Genomic DNA, 25674 nt, shown 5'->3' on the forward strand with positions numbered 1-25674 from the left:
ATAGCACAAGTCTCAGGGAGTGGCACTTCACAGCGAGGTGCAGCATTTTTCGAATTCCAGCTGTGATCACTGCCTTTAGGCAACTTGTATTAATACCTGTGCCTGCATGTTGCACAATTGGTCTAGAGACAGGTGGTCTAGGTAAGCAGTCATCAAGGATTCTGTCAGTGGAAGGGAGCCAACTTACAGTTCACCAACAGACAGAAATCAGAGCTCACTGGCTCCAAAAGTCTGAATTACTCCAGGATAATTTAGTGCCCTTTTAGACCCAGCCTGCTTGCCCAGCTGGCCTGCCCCTTAATCCCACCCTGGACTCAGGTCCAAGTTGTAAATGAGGGAAATCCTAGGAAGACAGTCCTAAGGCTGCCCCTGTTGGCACTGGCCCCTACCTCCCTCCCCTCACTCCAGCCACGCTGGGCCCCCTTGCTGTTGCCACACAAGCCCTGACATCTCAAGGCGTCTGCATTTGCTGTTCCCTTGGCCTGGAACATTCTTCCCCATGATATTGCTCCTTCTCTCACTCATTCCATTCAGGTCTGTGCTTAAACACCACTCTCAAGAGACCTTCCCTGAGGAGTCTCAGAAGGGGTAACTTCTTCCTTCAGCCAATCTCCATCCCCTTTACCATGCCTGACTTTTCTTCAAAGGCACTGGCTACCACCTGGGGTTGGTCTGTTGTCACTTCCCCCACTAGAACGCAGCCCCACCAGAGCTTCTTCATTCACCGGTACCCCCAGCGCAGGGTCCGTGTGGACAGTCAAAAAAGGGTTTGCTGGAAGAATAACTGGATGAATAATGCCTTTCTTCCTCGACTGGTTTCCAAGTTGAGCTCCGGGAATGTCTTGCTCTTGCTCTTCAGGCCCTTCTATGCTGCTGCTGGCCTGGCTCCCAAGCAACTTTGAAAGGTATCTACTCTTTTTGATAGTAATGGGTTGAAGGGAAGGAAAAAGTATAGTTTTCTGTTTTACTGGAAGGCCTAGAATGATTTGAAAGGGATTTTCTGTTTCATCAATGGGAAAACAAAAACAAAAAGCACCTCATTAACGCGCCTTCCCGATCGATCGGAAGCTCTGTGCTGCTGTCCCACACCCAGCTCAGGTGGCCGGTCTGGGCGCGGCGAGAACAAGGCGCGACGTCAGCGAAGCGGTGAAAGGGCAGAGGGGACGAAGGCGGAGTGAGGCGAGTGCTCAGGTTCACGCAGATGCAGGTGGGTTCCAGCAAAGTGGAACCACAAACCCTTCAGCGGGAACTCTTTTCCCAGACCCGCCCCCGCAGCGCCCCGCGCCCCTCCCCCTGCCCCCTCCGCCCCCGCCGGGCGGCGCGCCGCGCTCACCTTTGCCCGGGTCTCCCACTCTGCCCCCCGCCTCGCTCGCCGGCCCCGCCCCTTGACGTCGTCCCCGTCGTTGCCCGTTACTTCCCTCTTTCGGCCCACGGTTCCGTGTCTGCAGCCCCAAGGTCTCGCCTTCCCAACCCCGACCCAGCCACCGCCCGTCCCCACAGCCCTCTGGAGAGCTCGGTTAGCACCCGATGCCCAGATCTGGCTGCGGAGGCCGAGGCGGGCTCTGCGCTGGGGCACCACGGCCTCACCTCACCTGGACCCCTTCGTTCCCTCCACCTGACCAAGCAGCCCCCGCCCCTCCCCGGGCTGCAGGAGGCGCTAGAAGAGGATGGGGGGGGGGGATGGAGGGGGGGGATGGAGGGGGTGGGGGGTGGGGGGTGGGGGTGGGAGGGATTGTGGTGGGTGTACTCGAAGATCGCAAAGGTTGGGAACCGAGAGGCCTCGCAACCCGCTCCCCTGCCCTGTCCTCGCTCAGCCAGAGCTGCGCTGCCCTTGGGAAATGAAAATGACCGCGGATACCCTTAGAGGCGTCCTCCGCCCCACGAGCGCTCAGCTTCCTCTTCCCTCCCTCCCAATCCAGCTCGAGCTCTTGGGCCCGAGGAGGGTCTGGGCGAGGGCCCCAAACCCTGGCAACCCTGCCTCCAGCCCCGAGACGTTCTCTGCTGAAAGTCCGGAGGGACTCTGGACCGCAAAGCCCCGTGGGGGAGGGGTGGGAGACGTTCCCCCTAGGAGCCAGGGGAGGGGTCTCCCGGAAGGGCGACTCAACTCTCCGCCCTTCGGGGAAGCTGTTGCGTCAGCTTCGAGATCCCAAATTAAAGCAAGTGGTCTCCACCCGGCTGGAAGGTGTCAGGCCGTAGAGCCGCCGCCAGGAGGCAGCACGTAACCGAAGATGTCCGAGCAGAGGCTGGAGTCCCCACCGCACCTTTCTTGGACCCAGTAAAAGAGGGAGTTGCTGGGCTAATTCAAGGAAAGGAATCTAGAAATGTTTCACCAGGTATTAAAACTAAAAGATGACTTGTAAATAATACAATTTCCTTTTGTATACCTTATGGACAGTCCAGCTTTGGCATATTTTAAAGCCAAATATTCGCTGCAGAGATTCATAGCGAACCACCCACCTTCAAGGCCTGTCTGATGGAAAAGCACATAGCTTAAGAGACTTCACAGGGACAAGGCAAGAAAAAAAGAGTGTAGCCCTGAGGTTATAATTTACCCATGTTGAAGCTGGGGCATTTAACACACAATTTAGCCTATACTGAATGAGCAAGGAATTAACAGCCATGGTAAAAGAAAAGGAATATGTTACAATAAATTAAATAAGCAATAAGGAAATAATATGCAAAGCTATGTATTGTGTGAGTGGGTGGTTTATGACTGTCAGTTCCCACAGTTCTTGTATAGAGTGACAGTGATTTAGATCTTTCTTGAGCTGTCCTAAGAAGGAATGTGAAACAAACTTCCTAAATAGTTTGCTCTTCTTCAATCTTAGAATTTAGTCACCGAATGCTGAAAGGGGAAGAGGTTGCAAAATGAGGTGGAATTAGCCACCCAGAGTCAGCCTTACTTATGTTTTTTCTCCAAAGTCATCATTATTAATCACAACAGTTTAAAAAGAACCAAAATTCTCAGTGCACTTGTACAGAAATTACTGTATACAGACCTGACAGAACGATATTTGAATAAACGAGTAAACGTGTTGGATAAAAACATCAGTGGTTAAACAAAATGTTAATGCCAAATACAGGCCATGGTGTGACGCCCTTGAGAGGCAAAGGACTTTAAGGGGAAAGACATGGAGCTCAGATTCCTGATATTTCTCACCATTGTTACCTCCAGCTTTTGTCAGATGAAGTCCAGAGGTTGAAAGACTTTGAGTTAGGGGATGATGCAGCCGCTTTCCTGTGGCTTAGAGCCTGGTTGAAGTCACTGAAGAGTGCTGTCCAAGTGCCAAACCCCTCCCCCACCCCCACAACAGTGTTCCATAAGGTCCCTGAGAATGCTGATGATGTTAGCTGTCAGCACCTAGAGTTCTCTTTCTCTCTCTCTCAAAATCCTAACACCTATTTCCTGCTATTTACAACCCACAGATTATCCCCCTGCCACATCACTCTAACCGCGTCAAAGGCTGAACTTATCTTCCTTCCAAAGACCTTTCCCCTCCCACATTCCCCAGTTTTTCAGATTTAGCTTCCCATCCTGCCCTGAAATCCTCCTGCCCTGGCTCCTCGACTCCCTCAGCTATTAAACTAGTACATGTGTTCACTTTTGCATGTGGAGTTCATACTGTCTACATTTTTTTCTAACATTTATCTATCTCTGGTGATTTCTTTACAATTTGATTTGATTTATGTCATACATTAACATGAATTAACCATAGGTGTACATATGCCCCCTCACTCTTGAATCTCTCTCCCACCTCCTGCCCATTCCCACCCCTCTAGGTTGTTACAGAGCCCCAGTCTGAGTTCCCTGAGTCATTCCCATTGGCTTTCTATTTACACCTGTTAGTGTATATTCTTCCATACTCTATTCATCTCACCTTCTCCCTCTTTTCCCCCACCCTTGTCCATAAGTCTGTTCTCTATGTCTGTGTCTCCATTGCTGCTCTGAGACGTTTCATCAGTACCATCCATCTAGAAGTCATATATATGTGTTAATAGATATTTTTCTCTTTCTGACCTACTTCACTCCATATAATAGGTTCTAGGTTCATCCACCTCATTAGACCTGACTCAAATGTGTTCCTTTTAATGGCTGAGTGATATTCCATTGTGTATATGTACCACAACTTCTTTATCCATTCATCTGTCGAAGGACATCTAGGTTGTTTCCATGTCTTAGCTGTTGTAAATAGTGCAGCAACGAACATTGGGGTACATGTGTCTTTTTCAGTTTTGGTTTCTTCAGGGTACATACCTAGAAGTGGTATTGCTGGGTCGTATGGTGGTTTTATTCCTAGTTTTTTAAGGCACTTCCATACTGTCTTCCATAGTGACTATATCAATTTATATTCCCATCAGCAGTGCAGGAGGGTTCCCTTTTCTTCACACACTCTCCAGGACTTATTGTTTGTGGATTTTTTGATTACGGCAATTCTGTCTAGTGTGAGATGATTTATCATTGTAGTTTTGATTTGCATTTCTCTAGTGAGTGATGGTGAGCATCTCTTCATGTGTTTATTAGCTATCCGTATGTCTTTGGAGAAATTATCATCTACATTATCAGTTCACCTTAATGCATGTGACCTCTTCTATGATTTTATACCCATAGTGTATGAGTTAGGCTGGTTTAACTTCTTTATATAGTGTTGATGGTAGTACCAGCCTGCTTTCCTATGAATCTTGAATGTTAACACCGACTTTATTTTTCCAGCCCTTGGTTTCTACTACTTGATTCTCCAACTGTAAATTATGTAATGGGATTTCAGTGCTGTCTGCCTCAGCTGCCTCTCAGAACCAGCCAGACACATGGAGGGTGGCTTGGGAAAGGTGTTACTCAGTCATTGTTGCAACTGTAAAATCCACAGCCACGTTTTGGTTCAATTTCCTGATCTCTGAAAATTACAAGCCATCTCCATAGTGACTGCTTCCTGATCTGTATTCTCTACTTTATAGGTTTATTATGAAATTTTAAATAGAAGTGCTTTTATCATTTATACAGAAGTTTTGATAACTGAAAATTAAGTGTACAAATGTAAAATGGTAGTGGTACTCTATTTTCTTACTTCCCTTGCTAAGTTTTTGGGTCCATCCATTGGCTTATAGCCAAGGTTATTTTATTCTCATCCTTTTTTCTAGTCAGCCCTCCCTATACCATTCTTATTGTTATCCAAACAGCTGCCTTTTATTTCTTAAACCAGGATCCACCCTTCCCCTCTTTCAAAGTGCAGTTCAGAGCCACCTCCTGTGGAAAAACTTCCCAGTCTTGCAGAAGGAAATGATAAACTTCCAGATAGACCATTACACCACTCCCTCAGGTTTCCCCAGTCAGCATGTATTTAAGTGTCTAGCCTAGCACAAGAGTAATGGACACTTCTGTAAAAGCTTCACCATTTTTATAGCACTTTCACTTACGTTATCATTTTTAAAATGTTTTCATAAATGTGATATATTCAGCTTTTTTGTCAATGAAGAAATTAAAGATAAATGACTTCCCCAGGGTAAGTACAGGCATACCTCAAGATAGTTCAGGTTCAGACCACCATAATAAAAGAAATATCACAATAAAGACAATGACATGAATTTTTCAGTCTCCCAGGACATGTAAGGTTACATTTACACTACATTACGGTCTATTAAGTGTGACTAGCGTTTGTTGTTATTGTTCAGTCGTGTCCGACTCGTTGCAACTCCATGATCTACAGCACTCCAGGCTTCTCTCCATCACTCTCTCCCTATCATTATGTCTTTAAAAAAAAAAAAATTTATTGAAAAAGTGCTAAAAAATGTCAAAACACATTACAAGTGTAACATCAAAGATCACTGGTCACAGTTCCCTTAACAGTAATGCCAAAGCTTGAAATATTTCAAGAATTACCAAAACATGACACGGAGGCACGAAGTGAATGAACACTCTTTGAAAAATCTGGCACTTATAAGATGTTCTATGCAATGTTGCTACAAACCTTCAGTTTGTACAAAATGCAGTACTTGCAAAGCACAATAAAAGTGTGTCTGTAAGTGATTTAAAATAAAGAAAGAGGGAAGAAGCCACGGGATCTGGGTTTGCCACTTATTAGTACCTGCCTCACAAGGCTTTTGCATGGATATTACACAATGTGCGGTGGTAGCTTTATAAAAATGGAATCAGAGCTTAGCGCCAATTCGGCTTCCTCTAGAAAGCCTTCTTTGACACTATACTCCAGATCAAGTTTTCATATGCTTACAAGCAAACACCTACTTCCCTTCCCAGTACTCATCTCAGCTATAATATTACTGGAATGTGTATGATTACTGTCCTCTCTCTTTCTCTAGACTTGGCGCTGTATCCGAATAGGGACCTTTGCTTTGCTCTCCACACTGACTACAGTGCTCTTCACATGTTAAGCTCTTCAACTTTGATAAATGAGTGAAAACTGAAACCCTACACTGTAGATTTCACTCCGGCTGAGGAAAACATGTTACAGTGATGCTACAAGACAGAATGAGGTCACGTGGATGTTACTCAACTGAGATAAATTTCAATGGATTAGTGACCACAGCGAGGAGATAGAAGGCTGTGGGAAAACAGTTCAGAATGGTTTCGTTTGGGAGGACGCGACTTCCACAAAGTCGTACCCAACACTAAGAACACATACTCAGAATAACCGCTCTCCCCCAACACACCCTGGAAGCAGTTTTGCCCCTCTCTTCCGTACGATGAGCCAAGATGGCGGGGCCCGTGTTTGAAAACTAGATTCAAGATGGCGACTTCCTGCTTCCCGCGCAGCGTCGCGCGTGGCCAACGAGGCCACGCCCACTTCCGGCTCCTGCGCCTCAGCATGGCTGCTTTGGGTATGCTGCTCTCTAGTAAGTGGGTGTGAGGTCGGTGGGCTCCGGAGTTTGCCGGGGCGGGCCGCGGATCCCTGGGCTGGCTGCGCGGCCTCTCTCCCAGCTCTGCCCCGTTTTCCCAGCAGGTGTCCGGAGGCTGCACTGCGGCGCCGTGGCTCGGGCAGGCAGCCAGTGGCGACTCCGGTGAGTGCCCGTCTGGAAGAAACTGGGGGGCCAGAAGTTGGCCTGAGTCCTCACCGAACTGTTTTTCTCCATCCAGGCAGGGCCTTGCTGCCAACCCCTCCGGCTACGGCCCCCTTACGGAGCTCCCAGACTGGTCGTACGCGGGTGAGCGCTGATCTGACAGTTAACTCCACTTCGGAGATTTTCAACTTGCGGGAACGCCCCTGGAAGTAGCGGAGCGGGGAGTGGGGGGAAGGAGTGTCAAAGTGGAGGTGTGTCTGAGCGGACAACTTACTGAACTTTGTGTTTGGCGTTGGGAGGGAAGAAGCCCTGCTGTTTACTTTGTGAATTAAACTACACCTGTGGAAAGGAAAGCTGGACTGAACCTCTCGGCTTGTGGGGATAAGCAGAAAATAATTCTGATTTAGGGGGTCACCGGGGAGAGACAAGACTTTGTGTTGTCAAAGAGGGACGTGATTTTTTTCAAAGTTAGGAAGGGGACTTCACTGGTGGTTTAGTGGCGAGGACTCCGTGCTCCCAATGCAGGGAGCCTGGGTTCGATCTGATTGGGGAACTAAATCCCACGTGCCACAACTGAGAGTTTGCTTGCAGGAGCTAAAGATGGGGCGGGCCACCCACAACTAAGACCTGGTACAGCCAAGTAAATAATAAAAATTTTTAGATAGTTACAAAGAACTGGCCTTCTGTGTGAGCAGTACATTGTTGAGAGTTTGTTACCAAATGCAGGGAGAGCTCTTTGAAAGGCTGCCTAAATGATTCTCTGAGAGAGGCTTAGAAGTGTGAGGGCAGAGCATGGCGGGTTCCCTTTGGGAAAACTTTCTTCCTTTAAAAAAAAAAAAAAAAGCCCTAAAAAAGAAGGACCTTAGAAAAGCTGAAGCCATTCCCCACTCCACTGGAACTCCAGTTCAGAGGTGGGAAAATTGAGGCCTAAAGAAGTAAATTGCCTGGGAGCACACATCTAGGTAATAGCAAAGCCAAGACTAGAACTGGGCAGAGACCAGGCCCCCTTCAACAGCATGGAGTATAGTTTATAGGAGTATGAAGAAAAATAGTGAAATTCAGTCACACAGTCCTGTCTCACTCTTTGCGATCTCTAGTCCGCCAGGCTCCTCTGTCCTTAGAATTCTCCAGGCAAGAGTCCTGGAGAGGGTTGCCATTTATAGGGATATAAACCTGGTTAATCAGATATGTGGTGGCTGCAGAGGATGGTGAAGATTTTTTCTACTTGTTATTTACTGTAGGAAGTCTAGGATTTCTTGAAATATTGGAAGGACTGGAAATTGATTTTAAAAAAAATTTTTTAATGCGGACCATTTTTAAAGTCTTTATTGAATTTGTTACAGTATTGTTTCTGTTTTTTTATGTCTTGGTGGTTTTTTACTTTTTGTTTTTTGGCCTCAAGACACATGGGATCTTAGCTCCTATTGTGGCACAGCACGGGCTTAGTTGCCCCACAGCATGTCCCCTGCATTGGAAATCGGATTCTTAACCACTGAACCACCAGGAAAGTCCTAGAGTTGATTCTTAATCCAGGCTTGCTTCTCTACTTGCTAACTTTATGGTCTTGGACAAGTTACTTAATTGTATCTCTCAGTTTTCACTTCTGTGAAAGGATACCTATCTCAGGTGGTTCTTGTAAGGAGAAAATGAAACATCCAGTGTAAAACACCTGATGTACACAATATTGGTTCCCTTTCTTGATGAATAATATCTATTTGTCTTGCCTTCGAACTTTGGCAGCATTTTCACTCTGTTTCTTTGTAGAAAGTATCCTTTTATTCTCCGTTATAAACTACTTGAGATCAGGATACTGCATTTTTCTTTTTTCCAGCAAATCAGCAGATGATTATGAGATTTTTATTATATGCCTACACTATTTATATTACAGTGAAAGTAAGGGATATAGTCCTTGATCCCAAGGAACTTAAAGTCTTAGCTGGTAAAACAAAGCATGACATTTTAAAGATTAATTAATATTTCAATGCTCTGCCCCTTTCCAGAAGAATTTGAGATAGCTAAATAAGACTAAAAATAATCAGTAGTACAGTAAATGTCCCCAAGTAGTAGGTTCCTCTGTCCATGGGATTCTCCAGGCAAGGATACTGGAGTGGATTGCCATTCCTTTCTCCAGGGGATCTTCCTGAGCCGGAGATCAAACCCAGGTCTCCTGCACTGCAGACAGATTCTTTCCTGTCTGAGCTACAGGGAAGCCCTTCAGTTCAATTCAGTTCAGTCGCTCAGTCGTGTCCAACTCTTTGCGACCCCATGAATGGCAGCATGCCAGGGGTCCTTGTCCATCACCAACTCCCAGAGTTCACTCAAACTCATGTCCATCGAGTTGGTGATGCCATCCAGCCATCTCATCCTCTGTCGTCCCCTTGTCCTCCTGCCCCCAATCCCTCCCAGCATCAGAGTCTTTTCCAGTGAGTCAACTCTTCGCATGAGGTGGCCAGTATTGGAGTTTCAGCTTTAGCATCAGTCCTTCCAATGAACACCCAGGACTGATCTCCTTTAGGATGGACTGGTTGGATCTCCTTGTAGTCCAAAGGACTCTCAAGAGTCTCCTCCAGCACCACAGTTCAAAAGCATCAATTCTTTGGCACTCAGCTTTCTTCACAGTCCAACTCTCATATCCATACATGACCACTGGAAAAACCATAGCCTTGACTAGACGGACCTTTGTTGGAAAAGTAATGTCTCTGCTTTTGAATATGCTATCTAGGTTGGTCATAACTTTCCTTCCAAGGAGAAAGCATCTTTTAATTTCATGGCTGCAGTCACCATCTGCAGTGATTTTGGAGCCCAAAAAAATAAAGTCTAACACTGTTTCCACTGTTTCCCCATCTATTTCCCATGAAGTGATGGGACCAGGTGCCATGATCTTAGTTTTCTGAACGTTGAGCTTTAAGCCAACTTTTTCACTCTCCTCTTTCACTTTCATCAAGAGGCTTTTTAGTTCCTCTACACTTCCTGCCGTAAGGGTGGTATCATCTGCATATCTGAGGTTATTGATATTTCTCCCGGCAGTCTTGATTCCAGCTTGTGCTTCTTCCAGCTCAGCGTTTCGCATGATGTACTCTGCATAAAAGTTAAATAAGCAGTGTGACAATATACAGCCTTGACGTACTCCTTTTCCTATTTGGAACCAGTCTGTTGTTCCATGTCCAGTTCTAACTGTTGCTTCCTGACCTGCATATAGCCCTTAAATGTCCCCAGATAGATAAATATTAAATGATGGAGATGCATTTGTTTCAGAAGAGAGTGACAGAGTTGAAGAGGTTAGAGAAGGGATTCTGGGACAAGTAGGGCTAGGGGTAGGCCTAACAATGAGAATTTGGCTGAAAGGAAAGGAAAAGAGGATATTTCATTATGGAGTGAGATAGAATTCAGCAAGGACTCAGTGGTGAGTATAATAATAATCCAGTTGCTTGAGTGGAGGGTTTCTGAAGATAAAACAGGAGATTCAGCATCACAAAGGGCCTTGAATTCTAGGCTGAGGGGAAAGTAGAGTAGGAACATGCCTAGGAGCTGCTTCTTGGTGGTCCTGGCATACTTCACCGTTGAAGACGAAGGAAGTTTTCTACGGGAATGCAGCTACAGTGGGTATGAAATAGAAGAGAGGAGCTTGAGATTGGTTCTTCCCTCTTTTGCTGTCACAGCCACTTGGCCAGGGTACTGTAGGCTTTAACACTTGCCTTTCCTTTCACTTCTATCTGCAGATGGCCGCCCTGCTCCTCCAATGAAAGGCCAGCTTCGAAGAAAAGCCCAAAGGGAAAAGTTTGCGGTGAGTGGCTAGATCTCCAGCCAGGACAAACTGTAACTGGCTGGAGAACATTTAAATTGCAATTTGTCCTGAGTTGGCACCTAAGCTGACACGTACTGCTCACTTGGAGGTTTTATGCACTGAAGGTTTTAGCAGTACTGTAAGAAGGGAGAATAGACTGGGGCACTCCTAGGGCAGGAACCAATGGGAGACACCCATTTTGCTTCCTTCCTCCTGCTTGCCAGCCCAGGACCTTGTTCCACCCCTTCCCCAGTCAGTGGTGTCACTTTCCAGCCGAAACCTGACTTTGATCTGTGAATGAAAGGATATATGGTGCAGAGCTCAAGCCCCAGATGTTATCCACACTGTTTTCCTGTCTGTTTCAGAGACGAGTTGTACTGCTGTCACAGGAAATGGATGCTGGATTACAGGCATGGCAGCTCAGACAGCAGGAGAAGTTGCAGGAAGAAAAAAGGAAGCAGCAGAATGCTCTTAAACCCAAAGGGGCTCTACTACAAAACCCAGGACCAAGTCAATAAAAAAGCAACTCCTGTCTCCCTTCCCAAGCCTGTCTCTGGCTTTCTTTTCTAGTACCTGGATGTGTCTTCCCTGCCAGAAGAAAGGGGCTTATGTTCCCCATCAGGGCAAAAGGATGGATACCAAGAAGAACGGGCTATAAAACCACTGCCTGGAAGGGTTGACTCAGTCCCCTCACCCCCAGCTCCATTCCAGTTCAGCAGAATCTTGCTCTGGAGTATTTACTCCCTCTTTTACAAGCCATACTGGCCCAGCTATGAGCAGTAGTAGCTGCTCTGCAAACATGAAAAAGGGGGCAACAGTTTTCCTGGTTTTAGCCAGGCACTCAAGCCTTTAACAGCCCATACACAGTTGAGGCCACATGCAGTAATGCATTTAATAAACGTTTTGATGAAAAAGGCTTTCCAGCTGAGATCTACTTTTTGGCAAGAAAATAGTATCAGTTTTCCTACACTTCAGATAGCTGGCCCTAGAGGATACTCCCACTGGGAAGGCAGACAAGGGAAGAGCCAGCTTGGGTGTTGCATGTTCTGCTGAAGAGTTGGATCCTGAGGTTTCTGTGGTTCTGACTGAATTCCAAAGGTTGGTTGGTCCAGATTTCCCGACTTCCATTTGTGTAGGGGAGCCCTGAGGTGCTCAGTCCCCAAACAGTTACTGTGTAATGGGCACCTAGTAGCCACCATGTACTTCCCTAAGTCCCTTAGCTGCACAGGCCCCGGGAAACCTTTCATTTTATTGGTCATGGCTCCTCCCATGGATTTCTGAGAGAAAAAGTAGCCATAACAGTACAGAGTACTGGACTTTTCCATTTTCCTGCCACAAAATGTGATAGTTCCTGGATCTCTAGGATTTATGGAACTTTCTACCTGAAATAATTTCTGTCCAGCCTCCTTTATTCCTTCCCTTGTTTTCCCTCCCCTCTTCTCCACCCCTGCCCCCCACTACCTCCTTCCTCTCTGGCTGACCAGTGCAATTCTTGGATCTTAGATTTTGCTGATGGTCGACTTTTCTGTCTCCCACACTTTTCCTGCTTCTGTTGTGTTGCTTTTCCAGATCTAGCCTTCAACCTCTTATCTGCCTCCCATTCCCACTGCCTGCTCTGGCCGGCCCTCCCCCTTCTCTACATACCTCCATCTTTTGTTCTGAGTCTAGGCCGCCCTTGAAGGAGGAGGGTATGCTCTCTAAGGGACCATCTCCTTTTCCAGTGTAGAGGTGGAACCCCCATAGTCCTGACTCCCAGCCCCTCTTTTCTGCAATCTTACCAAACTTCATTTGTCTTTCCCCAGATACCATGGCCTTGCACCCCTTTCCCGCTGTAGTTTAAGGGGCAATAGATCACAAAGGACAATAATAAAGGGAGCACGTGTGTCTTTCTACAAAGACAGGACCCCCAGATCCAATGTGGTGGGATTTATCAGTGGGTAGTTGCATTTTGTTATTGTTGCATTCCCCCCCACAACCCCCTGCAGGGGAGGGACAGGTGGTTGTCAAGAATAAGGGACAAAAAATTCGGTATGGTCAAGCCACAGGTCCCAGCAGACGAACCCCCAAACCAGGTCTGTTGAACATGGAAGACCCCACCACCACCATCCCAGACTGAGCTCCATGTTTGCCCCACTACTGAGCCTAGCGCTTCCCACGGAAGTGAGACAAATGCTGAAAGCAGAGGAATCAAGCCACCCAAAATATGCTTAGAAGGAAAAAGTGTCCCACATCCCGTCCCGACTCCCCCCCGAGCCCCCCGCTCTCGGCCTCAACCCCTGCAGATGGCAGCCTCCACCACAGAAAGGCAACTTAGGAGTTTTTTTTTTTTTTTAACCCGACTTTTGGCTGTAATTGGATTCAGGCTGAAACAACCACGTCCGCACTGGGAAAGGAGGGCATAGGGGCGGGGGCGGAGGGAGGCTGTGGGAGAAGGGAGGGACCAGAGAAGAGAGCAAGAGAGGGCTCGCAATCCAGTTCGCCGACTAAGCAGAAGAAAGATCAAAAAACGGGAAAGAGGGGACGAGCAAACAGGCGTCTTCAAGACCGATCCCCTCATCTCCACGTGGACAGCGCTCTGGGCATCCAAATTCAGTGCCTACGGAAGACAAAGGCGCCCCGAGGGAGTGGCGGCGCGACCCCAGGGCTTGGGCCCGGCCGCGGAGCCCGCTTGGCCCGGCTGCCCGGACAGTCGCGGACCATGTCTCCCGCCCCACGACCCGCCTGCAGCCTGCTGCTCCCCGTGCTCACGCTCGCCTCCGCGCTCGCCTCCCTCAGCTCTGCCCAGAGCAGCTTCAGCCCCGAAGTAAGTGAGCTCCTCCGGCCCTGTCCGGAGTCGCGCCCGGGGAGGCGAGCCCGGGGGTCTCCAAGAGAACAGCCCCGGATCGGAGGGGCGAGCGCTCGGGATGCCGGCTCCTCCGGCCTGCAGGTTCCCCCTTCCTCTCCACTTCCTCTCCCTTCCGTCCTCATCTCCAAACTTTCAAGTCCATCGACTTTGCCTCTTCCAACCACCCCCCACCCCACTGCGCGCTGCCGACTTTCTGTCCCGTTCCTTTCCTTGGAAGAGCTTTCCAGCCGGAGCCCACTCCCCACCCCTCCCCAGCTCCCCTGGGCTCTAAGCTCAGCTCTGGAACGGGTCGGGAGCCTGATAAATATATGGACTCCGCTCAGAGCCCGCGCTGTCCTGGTTTCTTGTCCTGTGCTAGTTTGTTGTTCAACTTTCCAGCTCGCAGGCGCTCGGCCGGCCGCGAGGCTCAGGGGATCGCGGCCCGGGCCCCCCACGCTGCGCCCTCCGCCGCCGCCTCCCGGGCGGTCCCGACCCTCTTCGGACACATCGGCTGCCAGGTGCGGTCGGGGGCGTACGGCGGAGCGGCCCCGGCCCCCAACCCACCCCCGCCTCCGCGAGCGGTCCCTCAGCGTCCCGGCCGCAGCCCTGGCGTCGAGGGTCACGGCGCTGGCGCCCTGGCCCGCGTTTCCGGACACACAAAGCTCTCCTTGTGAGCTGGGGGCTCGACCCGGCCGCCGCCTCCTCGTCCCGCTCCCCCTTCGGCGCCTTTAGGCTTTTTGGTTAATTGCTTTTTTGTGTTAATTGCACGGAGACTTGGGGGTGTTGTACGGGGAGCGGGGTGAGGGCCTGGTCCAAGGCGCCCGCACAGGTCTTCGCTGACTCCGTTGCCCCCGCCTCTCCACCCCGAAGCTGGCCCACCGGGCCCGGGAGGAAGCCGCGTGGGAGTTGTCTGAGGAAGTTTTTCCTCTCCCTCTCTTTTATTTTGGGGTGAAGGTGGGAGACGGATTTGATCAGTTTCTTATTTTGGGCCATCCCAACCCACTCAGCTCGGCCAGGGCCTGGGTGCGGTCGGGAGGGGCAGGGAAGGGCCCCTGAGCAGGGGGAGGGGATCTGGACTTGGCTTCCTCCCTCCTTGTCCCGGCTCTGGTTCCACCCCCGGAGGAAACCTCTCCAGAAAGAACACACTCTCTGTGTCCTGAAGGGATCTGAGGCTGACAGAAGTGTGGCCCTCGGAAGGGGGCGACCAGGAAGAGTGAAAATCTGCCCGGACTAAGCCTGATTTAGTCCAGGAAGAGGCACCCTGTTTCCAGGCCTGGAGTCTTCATCAGAGGCCTAAAGGGGAGAGCTCCTAACAAAAGGAGCCTGGGCATCTGGGGGGCTTCCCGCTGCCAACTTCGCCAGCCCTGCCTTCCTTCCCTTCCCTGCCCCACTAGGTCCCCCAGAGGTGGGGCGGCAGACCTGGCTCTGTTTTAAGTGGATCATGGGCATTCTCGATGCCAGAACCACCGTTTGCTTCTGAGCCATGGAGGGATGGGAGGCAGAAGGAGGGAGGAGCAGGCCCAGAGGCTGGGATCCAGGGCCTGCAGAAGAGCCAGAGATTCCCCCAACTCCTCTTCAGGATGCTTAGGCCAGAGAAGTGGGCCAGGAGTGGAAAGGGGTTCCTTGTCCTTGACTTCCCCCAAGGGAATACCTTGCACCTCTCGATTTTCAAGACAAAGCCAGCCAACTGAGTTCTCTGATCCTACTGAGTTGCTCTGTCTCCGGGCCTGTCTGGAGGGAGAGAGAGCTGGGATGGCCCGGGCCTCAGGCGCCGTCTCCCTTCTAGCACCTCTGGAGTCCTGCACCAGCTCCCGGATGGACAGCCCTCTCCTCCCCTTGGCCAATCTGGCACTCGGCCCTTCCCCCACTGGGCCGCAGACACAAGAGTCCTCTCTTCTGTGGTTCAGACCTCATAGTCTCCTCTGTGGTTCTTGCTTTGCTCAGAGCCTAGGCCTGGGAGGAGGAGAGGAATGGGGGGCACTTCCTTTCCAGGACTTGCGGCTCACTCGACTCCAGAAAGTCCCTTTCTTGACTAAGTCCCCACCTTTCTCTACTGGATATGGATAGGGTAGAGGTTGATGGGTGTGAATATTCAGACCTGTCTGCCTCCTTGAAAGACTCTTCACAATGAGGGATTTATCCCAGAGCTCCCGGATGTGGGTTTCCCCCACCTTTCTGCTGCCCTCCCTTCTGTCCTCCTGCCTTAGGAGCTTTGCCCCCCTGAGGGTTTCAGGGCCTGACCTCCGTCTTCCTGCCAGCTCCAACAGCAGTGGGCCATTCCCATCTTTTCTTAAAGTTGAAGCAGCTGCTCCCCTAACAGAGGGCATAAGCCCAGGGGTGTGACTACCCTACAGGTGAGGCCAGGGGCAGAGGGAGTTTCCTGCATACTTGGGCACAGGGCCACAGCAGGTCTCCTGCAGGCACTAGCTGTGGCATCAGTCAGCACAGGTCAGGGCAGGTTTAGAGCTTCCCCAGAGAGCAGCCCGGGATAGGAGCCTCCTGCTCTGCTGCCCAGAGGTTAAACTTTGCTCCCCCTCCCCCACCCCGAGGAGGGGCTCTCAGAGCGGGTGGTGCTGGGGTTGTTCTGGCCAGGCCTGTTGGCTGAGGAAAAGCTGGGTTGTTTACATCTTGATCCCTAACTCCCCGTCATCAGCCTTGGGGGATCACTTCCCAGAACCATGTTGCAATTCTTGTCCCTGCGGGCTCAGGTCCCCAGTCAGCTGCTCCTGAATCACCCCCAGCCCCAATGCAAGTGCACTGCTCCATCCCTAAGGCCTGGCCCTGGAGGGAAGGGTCACATGCAGAGCCATCCTAAAGACCTGGAGTAGGGGATGCATCTCTGCTCCAAGTTCCTTTCCCAGGAAGCTGCAGCCCCTCTACCCTGGCCTCTTCTAAGAACAAAGCTGGAGCAGGGACTAGAGTTAGGGTTAGAAGTATCTCCCCATCGAGGCTCTGAGCATGTTTATGTTCCATATATAACTTGACTCATTTTACTTTTCCAACCTTAGGAAAACACTCTATTGTTCTTAGAATAAAGGCTGACTTTTTCCTCAACAGGGTTTTGCAGTGTGTGTACCTTTCAATCAAACACCAAAAATATAATGTATGTTAAGGTAATATGCCTCCCTTTATATTATGAACAATTCAAATCATACCTGAAATAAATTACAGTAATCAAAATACTAAAGAAAACACTCACCCTAATGCTAACCACCACCTCAATCTCCCACTCCTCTTTTGAGAACCTTAAATGGGATGTTAGGTCCCAAATCCTCGGTCTCATGCTGCCTGGGTAGAGACAGTGGCAGGATCCTGGCTCTTTGTCTAGTCACATCCCCACCACCTCCAAAGACCCCAGCTTCCTCTGTCAGCAGTCAGCCTGAGCCCTAGCTTCTTTTCTGCCCTCCTTCCAAAAAGATCTCAGAGCTGTGTATATCCTGGAGGCATGCCTGTCCCAGGAGAACCTGGTGCCAGGCCTCAAAGTGGAGCCCCTCAGCCTCTCCCTTCTCCATCTACCATGGGACACACCCTAGCCTCAGGTAGAACATGCAGTATTTACAAGAACACTGGCAGAGGAGGAGAGAGCTGGAAGGGATCTCGGCTCTTAGAAGACATCCTAGAACTCAATTAAACACCAGGGCTTCCATCAGAAGGGTTACAGCCAAAGCGCGGAGCTGTGGCTCCCCACCCCTCCAAGAGGATCAGCCATACTAGGACCTGGGCCAGAGTTTGGGTCCAGCCTGGGAGTTCTTCCAGACCCATTGCCAGAGCCAGGCTGGGAGCTCATGGCCCTTTCCACGCCAAGCCAAGCATGTGTTCCAGGTGCCGTGAGGAGGCAGGGGCTCCCCTTGGGCCAGGTGGGGATGCTCCAAGCCACACCCCTTTCCCCACAGGCCTGGCTGCAGCAGTATGGCTACCTGCCCCCTGGAGACCTGCGGACCCACACACAGCGCTCACCCCAGTCCCTCTCAGCTGCCATCGCTGCCATGCAGAGGTTCTACGGTCTGCGAGTGACAGGCAAGGCTGATGCAGACACCATGAAGTAAGTGCTAGAACCTAGCGGGAATTCTGCCCAGCACCCACCCACGTGACACAGCAGAGAGGTTGCCACCTGAATGCCTAGCCCTGCCCCTGCACCTCATCCCCACAAGATGATCCTGACGCTCTTCTGCTCACCCGAACTTCATGATCTTACCTCTTCCCCACACTGACCCTGGGGCCAGACATTCCCCCTCTCCTCTGAAGACCGGCGTTCTTTCATGTACTCTCCTGACCACAATCCCCACACTCCAACCCACCCCAGGGCCATGAGGCGCCCCCGCTGTGGTGTTCCAGACAAGTTTGGGGCTGAAATCAAGGCCAATGTTCGAAGGAAGCGCTATGCCATCCAGGGACTCAAATGGCAGCATAACGAGATCACTTTCTGGTGAGTCCAACAGGCAAGTGGCCTTTCTCACATCACGTTACCCTTCCCTATCAGGGATGCTTAGAGACTCAGAGGCCCCCTTCCCTACTCACCCCTGTTCCTGCAAAGCATCCTTGGGAGTAGGGAGGAAAATGGCTCCCATCCTGGAGAGAGGTGCAGTCCCTGGAGGGTATATTCCAGGGCCAGAAGGCCCTCAGTTCTTGGGGCAGAGGCATCGTGAGACAGCAGGAAGCGCCGGGTCAGACAAAGATGGCTGGGCGGCTCAGTCAGACCTGGGAGAGTACAGGGAAGGAGAGTTTTGCCCCTAACACGCTCCCATCCTCTCCCCACGTGGCTGGACCTCAGCATCCAGAACTACACCCCCAAGGTGGGCGAGTATGCCACATTTGAGGCCATCCGCAAGGCATTCCGAGTGTGGGAGAGTGCCACGCCACTGCGCTTCCGAGAGGTACCCTATGCCTACATCCGTGAGGGCCACGAGAAGCAGGCCGACATCATGATCTTCTTTGCTGAGGGCTTCCATGGTGACAGCACGCCTTTCGATGGCGAGGGCGGCTTCCTGGCCCATGCCTACTTCCCAGGCCCCAACATTGGAGGGGACACCCACTTTGACTCTGCCGAGCCCTGGACTGTCCGGAATGAGGATCTAAATGGTGAGCAAGGTAGCCCTGGGTCTCTTATCCCTCAGAGAGTCAAGAGTCGTTTGCATGCGGGTTCTCTGGCCTCCTCCCCAAAACTCGGACCCCCCGCCCCCAAATCACAGGGCTTGTTGGGAACCACAGAGACCTCCTGGTCTGACTTCCAAGGAAGGCAGGAATCCTGTTTTGACCTATTTACATCTGGTCCCTCCATTCGCCCAATAATTAACTTCCCAGTCAAAGACTTTGAAGCGTCTGCATCAGCCACTTTTCCAAGGCAAACGTCATGTCTGGCTCCTGGGAGAAACTGAGGCCCAGATAGGACCTCGGCTTCTCTTAACACAACCCTCGCTGGAACTGGGATCCAGCCAGTCTCTCCTCTACCCAGAGGAGTTGCTGACTGGCTTTGTGCCTCATTTGCCAGATATGAGTCTGGAACTCAGGGTTTGGTCACTTCGGGTGGAAAATTTAGCAGGCAGGCTTCACTGTGAAACTTGATGGGGAAGCAGCGAGTCTGAGGGGAGGGACCCAGGCTGCCATCATAACCAGCCCCATCCCTCCAGGGAATGACATCTTTCTGGTGGCTGTGCACGAGCTGGGCCATGCCCTGGGCCTTGAGCATTCCAACGATCCCTCGGCCATCATGGCGCCCTTTTACCAGTGGATGGACACAGAGAACTTCGTGCTGCCCGATGACGACCGCCGGGGCATCCAGCAACTTTATGGTAACTAACCTATGCCCGCATCTGCTCCTTTCTCTCTGCTGCTTGTCTCCTCCAGCTCTCTCTGGCCTGGGCATTTCCCCCTCCCTCATGCCCTACAGTCTTCCCGTTCCCCCACCCCTGCCCCATGACTCCACCTCCATCGGCCCCACTTTTGACCCCACCCTTTCTGTCCTTTCCCAGCTGATTGCTTCAGTCTCCCCGCAAGGTGTTTTCTGCCCATGTGTCTGTCCTTTCCTCCTACTCTGCCAAAGTCTGAAATGCCCCTCATGTTCCAGGGAGTAAGTCAGGATCCCCCACCAAGATCCCCCCACAACCCAGGACCACCTCCAGGCCTTCCATCCCCGATAAGCCCAAAAATCCCACCTACGGGCCCAACATCTGTGACGGGAACTTTGACACCGTGGCCATGCTTCGAGGGGAGATGTTTGTCTTCAAGGTAAGAGGAAGAGGTGGGCTGGTGTGGGGGACAAAAGGGCTCTATGACCGGGTGGCAGGGTGGGCACAGAAGCAGGAGGACGAAACACTGTGAAAGTGAAGTTGCTCAGTTGTGTCCGACTCTCTGTGACCCCGTGGACTGTAGCCTACCAGGCTCCTCCATCCTTGGGATTTTAAGGCAAGAGTACTGGAGTGGGTTGCCATTGCCTTCTCCAGGAGATCTTCCTGACCCAGGGATCGAACCCAGGTCTCCCGCATTGTGGGCAGACGCTTTACCATCTGAGCCACCAGGGATGTCAACCTATAAAACTGAGGCAGTGGGGGAGTTTTGGGGACTGAGCTGGAGGACAAAGCTAAAGACTGAATGAACTGCCTCCCAGGAGCGTTGGTTCTGGCGCGTGAGGAAAAACCAGGTGATGGATGGGTACCCCATGCCCATCGGCCAGTTCTGGCGGGGCCTGCCCGCATCCATCAACACTGCCTATGAGAGGAAGGATGGCAAGTTTGTCTTCTTCAAAGGTAACCAGACATTCTGCCGTAGTCTTTGGGTGTGGGCGGGGCTCCCTGAAGGAGCATGTTCCACTTGGCTCCTCCAAAGACCCAGGTGGAATGAGATCCTGCCCTCCCCTCCCCACCCCAGGAGACAAGCACTGGGTGTTTGACGAAGCTTCCCTGGAGCCTGGCTACCCCAAGCACATTAAGGAGCTGGGCCGAGGACTGCCTACTGACAGGATTGATGCTGCTCTCTTCTGGATGCCCAACGGAAAGACCTATTTCTTCCGAGGAAACAAGTAAGACCTCGCCTTCCTCCTCACACACCACCCACCAGATTCCCTCAATTCTAGTGGAAGACCCACTTGCCCCCCGAGATGTCTCCCTGAAGAAGGCACTGGCTGAGCCTCCGCTGTTGCCTAGCAACAGGCAGCCTCCATTGGGTGCTGAGTGAGTGGGATATGACCCGGTCACCATCATTTTAGACCTGGTCATTTGACGCCTTCTGCCCCCAGCACCATGCCTCCGCCCCAGCTGCCAGGCACTGTCATTAAGGGCTGCTGGTGGCTCCTTGCAGCCTGGGCCCTCCCTTCCACCCCCAGCTTCCGCTGCTTTCAGTTCCAGGCCCTCATTAGTCAAAACCCCTGTCCCCCACCCTTTGCTCACTGGTGAATTCAGTCCCAGGTCACTCCCCTCGGAGGATGTGCCCAGTGTCAAGCCGCTTCCTTTCCCTGCCTCTCCTCTAGGTACTACCGTTTCAACGAGGAGCTCAGGATAGTGGAAAGTGAATACCCCAAAAACATCAAGGTCTGGGAAGGAATCCCTGAGTCTCCCAGAGGGTCGTTCATGGGCAGCGACGAAGGTGAGAGGGGCACGGGAGGTGTCGGTGAAGGGAGGACAGAAACAGGGAGTTAAGGAAGAGCAGGACGAAAGACCGAGAGCGTTGGGTAGAAAATGGAGGATGCTGAGAACCGGGGAGCCCTGTGCTGGGCCCTCAGTGCTTCCTGCGTTTCAGACCCTTCGATCTGCCCCACTCTCTGAGCCTGGTGCTGTAGTTACCTGGCTTCACAGCTGAGGAGACGGGTGCTCAGAAAGGTGAGGGGATGAGCTCAGCGGGCTCGCACACTTACTGGTTTTCTTCCCCTCTGCTTCTCTCTTTGGCTCTGCTCCGGACACCGCGTCCACCTCGCGGCTTCTACGCCACCCTCTTGCTGACCCTGCAGTCTTCACTTACTTCTACAAGGGGAACAAGTACTGGAAATTCAACAACCAGAAGCTGAAGGTTGAGCCGGGCTACCCCAAGTCAGCCCTGCGGGACTGGATGGGCTGCCCGTCGTCGGGGGGCCAGCCGGATGAGGGGACTGAGGAGGAGACGGAGGTGATCATCATCGAGGTGGACGAGGAAGGCAGCGGGGCAGTGAGCGCGGCTGCCGTGGTGCTCCCGGTGCTGCTGCTGCTGCTGGTGCTGGCGGTGGGCCTCGCCGTCTTCTTCTTCAGACGGCACGGGACCCCCAAGCGACTGCTCTATTGCCAGCGCTCCCTGCTGGACAAGGTCTGACCCCCACTGCCGCCCGCCCACTCCTACCACGAGGACTTTGCCTCTGAAGGCCAGTGGCAGCAGGTGGTGGTGGGTGGGCTGCTCCCGCCCGGCCCCGGCCCCAGCCCCAGCCCTCCCCCGTCCCTTTTTCTCTGTCCCATGACTGGCCTCTCCCACCCTCCACGCTGGCATTGCTTCTTCCCTAGATGGGTCCCCCTGGGGGGCTGAGCAGGGGCCGCCCTCCCAGCCCCTGCCCCTCAGGGGCCCCCATGGCTTGGTGTGTGTTCAGCCCCATCTGAATGTCTGGGCTCTGCACTTGAAGGCAGGACCCTCAGACCTCGCTGGTAAAGGTCACATGGGGTCATCTGCTCCTTTTCCATTCCCTGACATACCTTTAACCTCTGAACTCTGACCTCAGGAGGCTCTGGGCACTTCAGCTCCGCGATCCCCTAGGTGTACCCAGTTGGCAGCCTCCCACCACTCCCTCTGGCTAAAAGAAATCTAATCCTGTTGTGGTGGGAGGAGACCCTGAGTGAGAGAGTGTGGGTTACACAGCCACCCTAAGACCCTGGGAGGAAAGCTCAGCGAGGGCCAGTCCTCTCCACAAACACATGCCTCTGCCCCACCGGCCCCTGAGAACTTCCACAGAAGGAGCCTGAGCCATTGGGACTAAACTGGGGCTGCAGAAACCCTTGACAGCCCTACCCTCCCAAACGTTAGCCTCGGATGGGGCTGTCAAGATTGGAAGAGCTGAGACCAGGGATGCAGCCACCGGGGTGGGGCCCACGAGCCCCAGGGGGTGAGCCTGGAGGCCACAGAGAAAGAACCTCGCTCATAATGCAGGCAGCTGGGGTAGGGACCCAGGGGCAGAGTAGTCAGAGGGGACAGGGCAGGACCAAAAGGCAAACCAGGGAGGCGCAACAGGAGTGGATGGCTGAGGGCCAGGCAGGGACGCCACAGGGTGGGCTGTGGCACCTGGGGGAGGGCACTTTTCATTGGCGCTCTCAGGAAGGGCTCGAGAGAGGCACACCTGCTCCTGTTTGGGTGCCCTGGCTTCAATCAGACAGCGTGGAGGGCAAGGCAGGCAGCCAGAGAAAGGGGCAGAGAGGGTGCCCGTCGGGGATCGGCGGCTCGGGACTTTCGTGAGAGCAGCCACCTAGTTAGGGAGCCGAGGATCAGCCGGCCTCAGCCATCTTCTGCAAAGGGGCACCTGCCTGGGCATTTGCGTCAGGTTAGCCCCTCTCCTCCCGATGCCCCCCGCCACTCAGACCTTCCTACAGGTGTCCTGCCCCCACTCCCACCCAGCCCACCCGTGTGAAGTCTCCTTCGGCCACCGAGGGTGGCCATGGTACCAGAGACTCGGGAGCGTGAGAGGCCCTGTGGGGGCAGTGAGAGGAAAGGGGTGTCAGGGGTGGGGGGGCAGGGGGTGGGAGAAATGGGGTGAACGGTGCTGGCAGTTCGGCTAAAGTTGTCTTGTTTGGGGTTTTTGTTTTGTTTAATGTATATTTTATTATAATTATTATATATGAATTCCCTTCAAATCGTTCCTTTTTGTTAACAAGGGGCATGGGGTGGGGTGGGGGTGGGGGCAGAGGCATCCGACCCCAGGAACCTGCAGGGCGGGGCTGGGTCATTGCCCTCTAAGGACATTTTTGACCTTGTTCAACCTTTCCACAAAGAATAAACAGTGTTTCACATTCTTTGTGTGGCTGCAGTTTGTGTGCCTGGATGTGGCTGCGAGGGGAATGGAAAGCAGGGGGCCCTGCAGTGTTTTCCGTGAGGTGGGGTTTTGGTATTTTTCATAAAGGAATATGTTTATTCTTAGTGGACGAAAGGGATGCAGGCGCCAGAGCTGGGGGGGAGGCGGGCATGCTTTTGGGGGGCAGGGGAGTGGTCCACAGAGGCCAGCTACTGTACCCCAACCTGGCCTCTGAGGCCCAGGACTGCAAAGGCAAGAGGAAGTGGCCAAGCTGAGGCTACTCGGAAAATCTTCCTAAATTGCGTTACCGTCGTGTGACCCAGCCGCAGGCCCTCTGCTTCCTCAGGCCACGTGCTGGCTGCTGGGGGATCCCCCTGCCACAGTCAGCCTAAGGCTCGGGGGCAGGCCCCTCTCCCCAGCCCTCAGGACCTCAGCCTCTACCAGGCCCGGGGCTCCCCTGCAGGGGCAGAAGAGACAGGAAGGGAGAAGGTTGCCGCACAGCCAGTTAGGAGCAGCCTATCTGGCCAAATGAGAGTCTCACCCCAGCTGCCTACGAGAGGCAGGATGGTCAGGTAGGAAGGGCAGGATGACAAGGCTTTGTTTCCTCTTTCCCTAGAAACTGATGCCCTAGACAGGGTTCCCAGGCTGTCGACCCACCCTTCCACCAAAGCAGCCTGGAGGGAAGAATCAGCTGCTGAGTCAGCTCAGCTGAAGGGGAGCAGCGCTCATTCTTCCCTCCTTCCCTTCCTGCCTCAGCCAGGCCCTCCCCGGGCTCCAGCCCAGGCCCCCTCCACGGCCTGCCTCCAAGAGCCCTGGCCCCACCTAGGCCAGGCGTTCTATCCAGCTGCTATTCAGGGCTGGCGGGTGTGATTGCTTTGGCAGAAGGGGTACCCCACCTTCCTGCCAGCCAGGAACCCTGACCCTACGCTTGGCCTCCTGTGCCTCTCCTGCCAACAGCTGTTTGGCATAGCCTGTGCATCTCCGTGGAGTTGGATACCACCTCCCTGCCACCCTCACCAGAGGTGATGGGGACCCTGAGAAGTCAGGGGCGTCTGGGGGCAGTGGGGCCCATGTGTGTGGCAAGAAGCTCAAAGATGAGCTCATGGCCCCTTTGTGTTTTTGTGGCTCACATCTGGAGGCAATTACAGATGTTATCCAGTGGGAGTTCTGCAAAACACAGCTGGAGCCAGCGGAGGAGCACGGGGAGGGGGTGCTGCCAGAGGGAAGAGCGGGGGGAGCCTGGGGCTCCCGTGGCTGGACTGTGGTTTCCCCATCACGAGGAAATTGTTTGGCCCTGATTCTGGAATCACAAGATGCTCTCTGAAGCCAAGGGGGAGAGATGGAATGGAGGACCAGAGACAAAGGGGGAAGAGGTGGAAGAGGCTTCGCAAGCAGGGAGAATTGCAGGGTGGAGGCCACAAGTCCCGTGCTTCTGACGTGCCTTGGGTCTGAGGGATCCAGCCCAGTGAGGCAGCTGGGGGACCCCACCCGGCCCCGGCTGAGTGAACCATCAGGTTAGGCTGGGTGAGGGGAGACCAGAGGCCCCGTGGCTCCCGAGAGACCTGCAAACTGCATTCACTGGCCCTACCCTGCTTTGTCCATTGGGCCTGACCCAGTTTCTATGGTTCCAAGTTCCTTTATTCGAAAGCAGCACATGTGAGTTAGAGCAGCCAGGAGGGAGCCAAGGGGAATCTGCAAGGAGGTTTGGGCAAAACCCAGGGAAGCGGGCTCTCGGGAGACTGGACTGGGGGCAAACACAGAACACAGGCTATACTCTGCCCACCACAGCACCCCGCACATTTCCAGGGGGAGCCACGGACACCTTTGGCCTCGCCTCCCTCCTGGGGGTTCCTGCCACCACCTGGGCCTGTGCCTCCAAGGCTGCCAGCCAGGCGCTGGGTCCATGGGATGGAAAAGAGAGGGGAAGCCCTAAGCGGAGCTGAGCTCTCTAGAGGAGAGGGGACTGAGCACAGTGACCCCCACACACAATCTGGCAGCTGTGCTGGTCCTTCCCCGTCCTTCCCCCTCAGCCCTCATCTCCCCACAGTCTGACGGACTTCCCAGTCCTCTCTTTACTCTGTACCCTGACTTCCTTTTCCAGCT

The 25674-nt window shown here is 52.8% G+C and overlaps 3 protein-coding genes across 9 annotated transcripts in view; 2 read left to right on the forward strand and 1 right to left on the reverse strand.

The window, feature by feature from the left end:
• SLC7A7 (solute carrier family 7 member 7) overlaps window positions 1-2074 on the reverse strand; it is a 34306-nt gene extending 32232 nt beyond the window's left edge. The window contains exons 1-2 of one of the 2 annotated variants that reach the window (XM_013966889.2): window positions 1859-2074; window positions 1037-1107 (exon numbers count right to left, since the gene is read on the reverse strand). The gene's annotated coding sequence lies outside the window, so the exon portion shown is untranslated. Of the gene's footprint in view, window positions 1-1036; window positions 1341-1858 lie in introns of those variants that run through there. The other variant, XM_013966888.2, reaches the window with a different exon arrangement.
• MRPL52 (mitochondrial ribosomal protein L52) lies at window positions 6761-11709 on the forward strand. Of its 6 annotated transcripts, none has more exons than XM_005685271.3 (5): window positions 6763-6846; window positions 6951-7011; window positions 7088-7155; window positions 10731-10795; window positions 11161-11709. In XM_005685271.3, the coding sequence occupies exons 1-5, from the start codon at window positions 6819-6821 to the stop codon at window positions 11311-11313; spliced, it is 375 nt and encodes a 124-aa protein (XP_005685328.1). In that variant the 5' UTR covers window positions 6763-6818; the 3' UTR covers window positions 11314-11709. The 6 variants fall into 6 exon arrangements, with proteins under 6 accessions (XP_005685332.1, XP_005685328.1, XP_005685330.1 ...); XM_005685273.3 differs by having other exon boundaries at window positions 6777-6831; XM_018054563.1 differs by having other exon boundaries at window positions 6783-6846; window positions 6954-7011; window positions 10731-10802; window positions 11161-11270.
• On the forward strand, window positions 13470-21914 carry MMP14 (matrix metallopeptidase 14). The gene is given in 10 exon segments (NM_001285765.1): window positions 13470-13598; window positions 17513-17661; window positions 17923-18045; window positions 18391-18698; window positions 19247-19408; window positions 19684-19844; window positions 20224-20362; window positions 20484-20634; window positions 21082-21197; window positions 21559-21914. Coding segments are annotated over 10 exon segments (1749 nt in total). The 5' UTR covers window positions 13470-13493; the 3' UTR covers window positions 21894-21914.

This window comes from Capra hircus, chromosome 10 (assembly GCF_001704415.2).
Source record: "Capra hircus breed San Clemente chromosome 10, ASM170441v1, whole genome shotgun sequence".
NCBI lineage: Eukaryota > Metazoa > Chordata > Mammalia > Artiodactyla > Bovidae > Capra > Capra hircus.

Excerpts from the sequence above, each read along its gene's own strand:
- MRPL52 (XM_005685271.3), top strand. The coding sequence starts at position 6,819 with ATGGCTGCTTTGGGTATGCTGCTCTCTA. Across the intron at positions 7,156-10,730 it reads CCCAGACTGGTCGTACGCGG|ATGGCCGCCCTGCTCCTCCA; the intron begins GTGAGCGCTGAT and ends TTCTATCTGCAG. Across the intron at positions 10,796-11,160 it reads CCCAAAGGGAAAAGTTTGCG|AGACGAGTTGTACTGCTGTC; the intron begins GTGAGTGGCTAG and ends TGTCTGTTTCAG.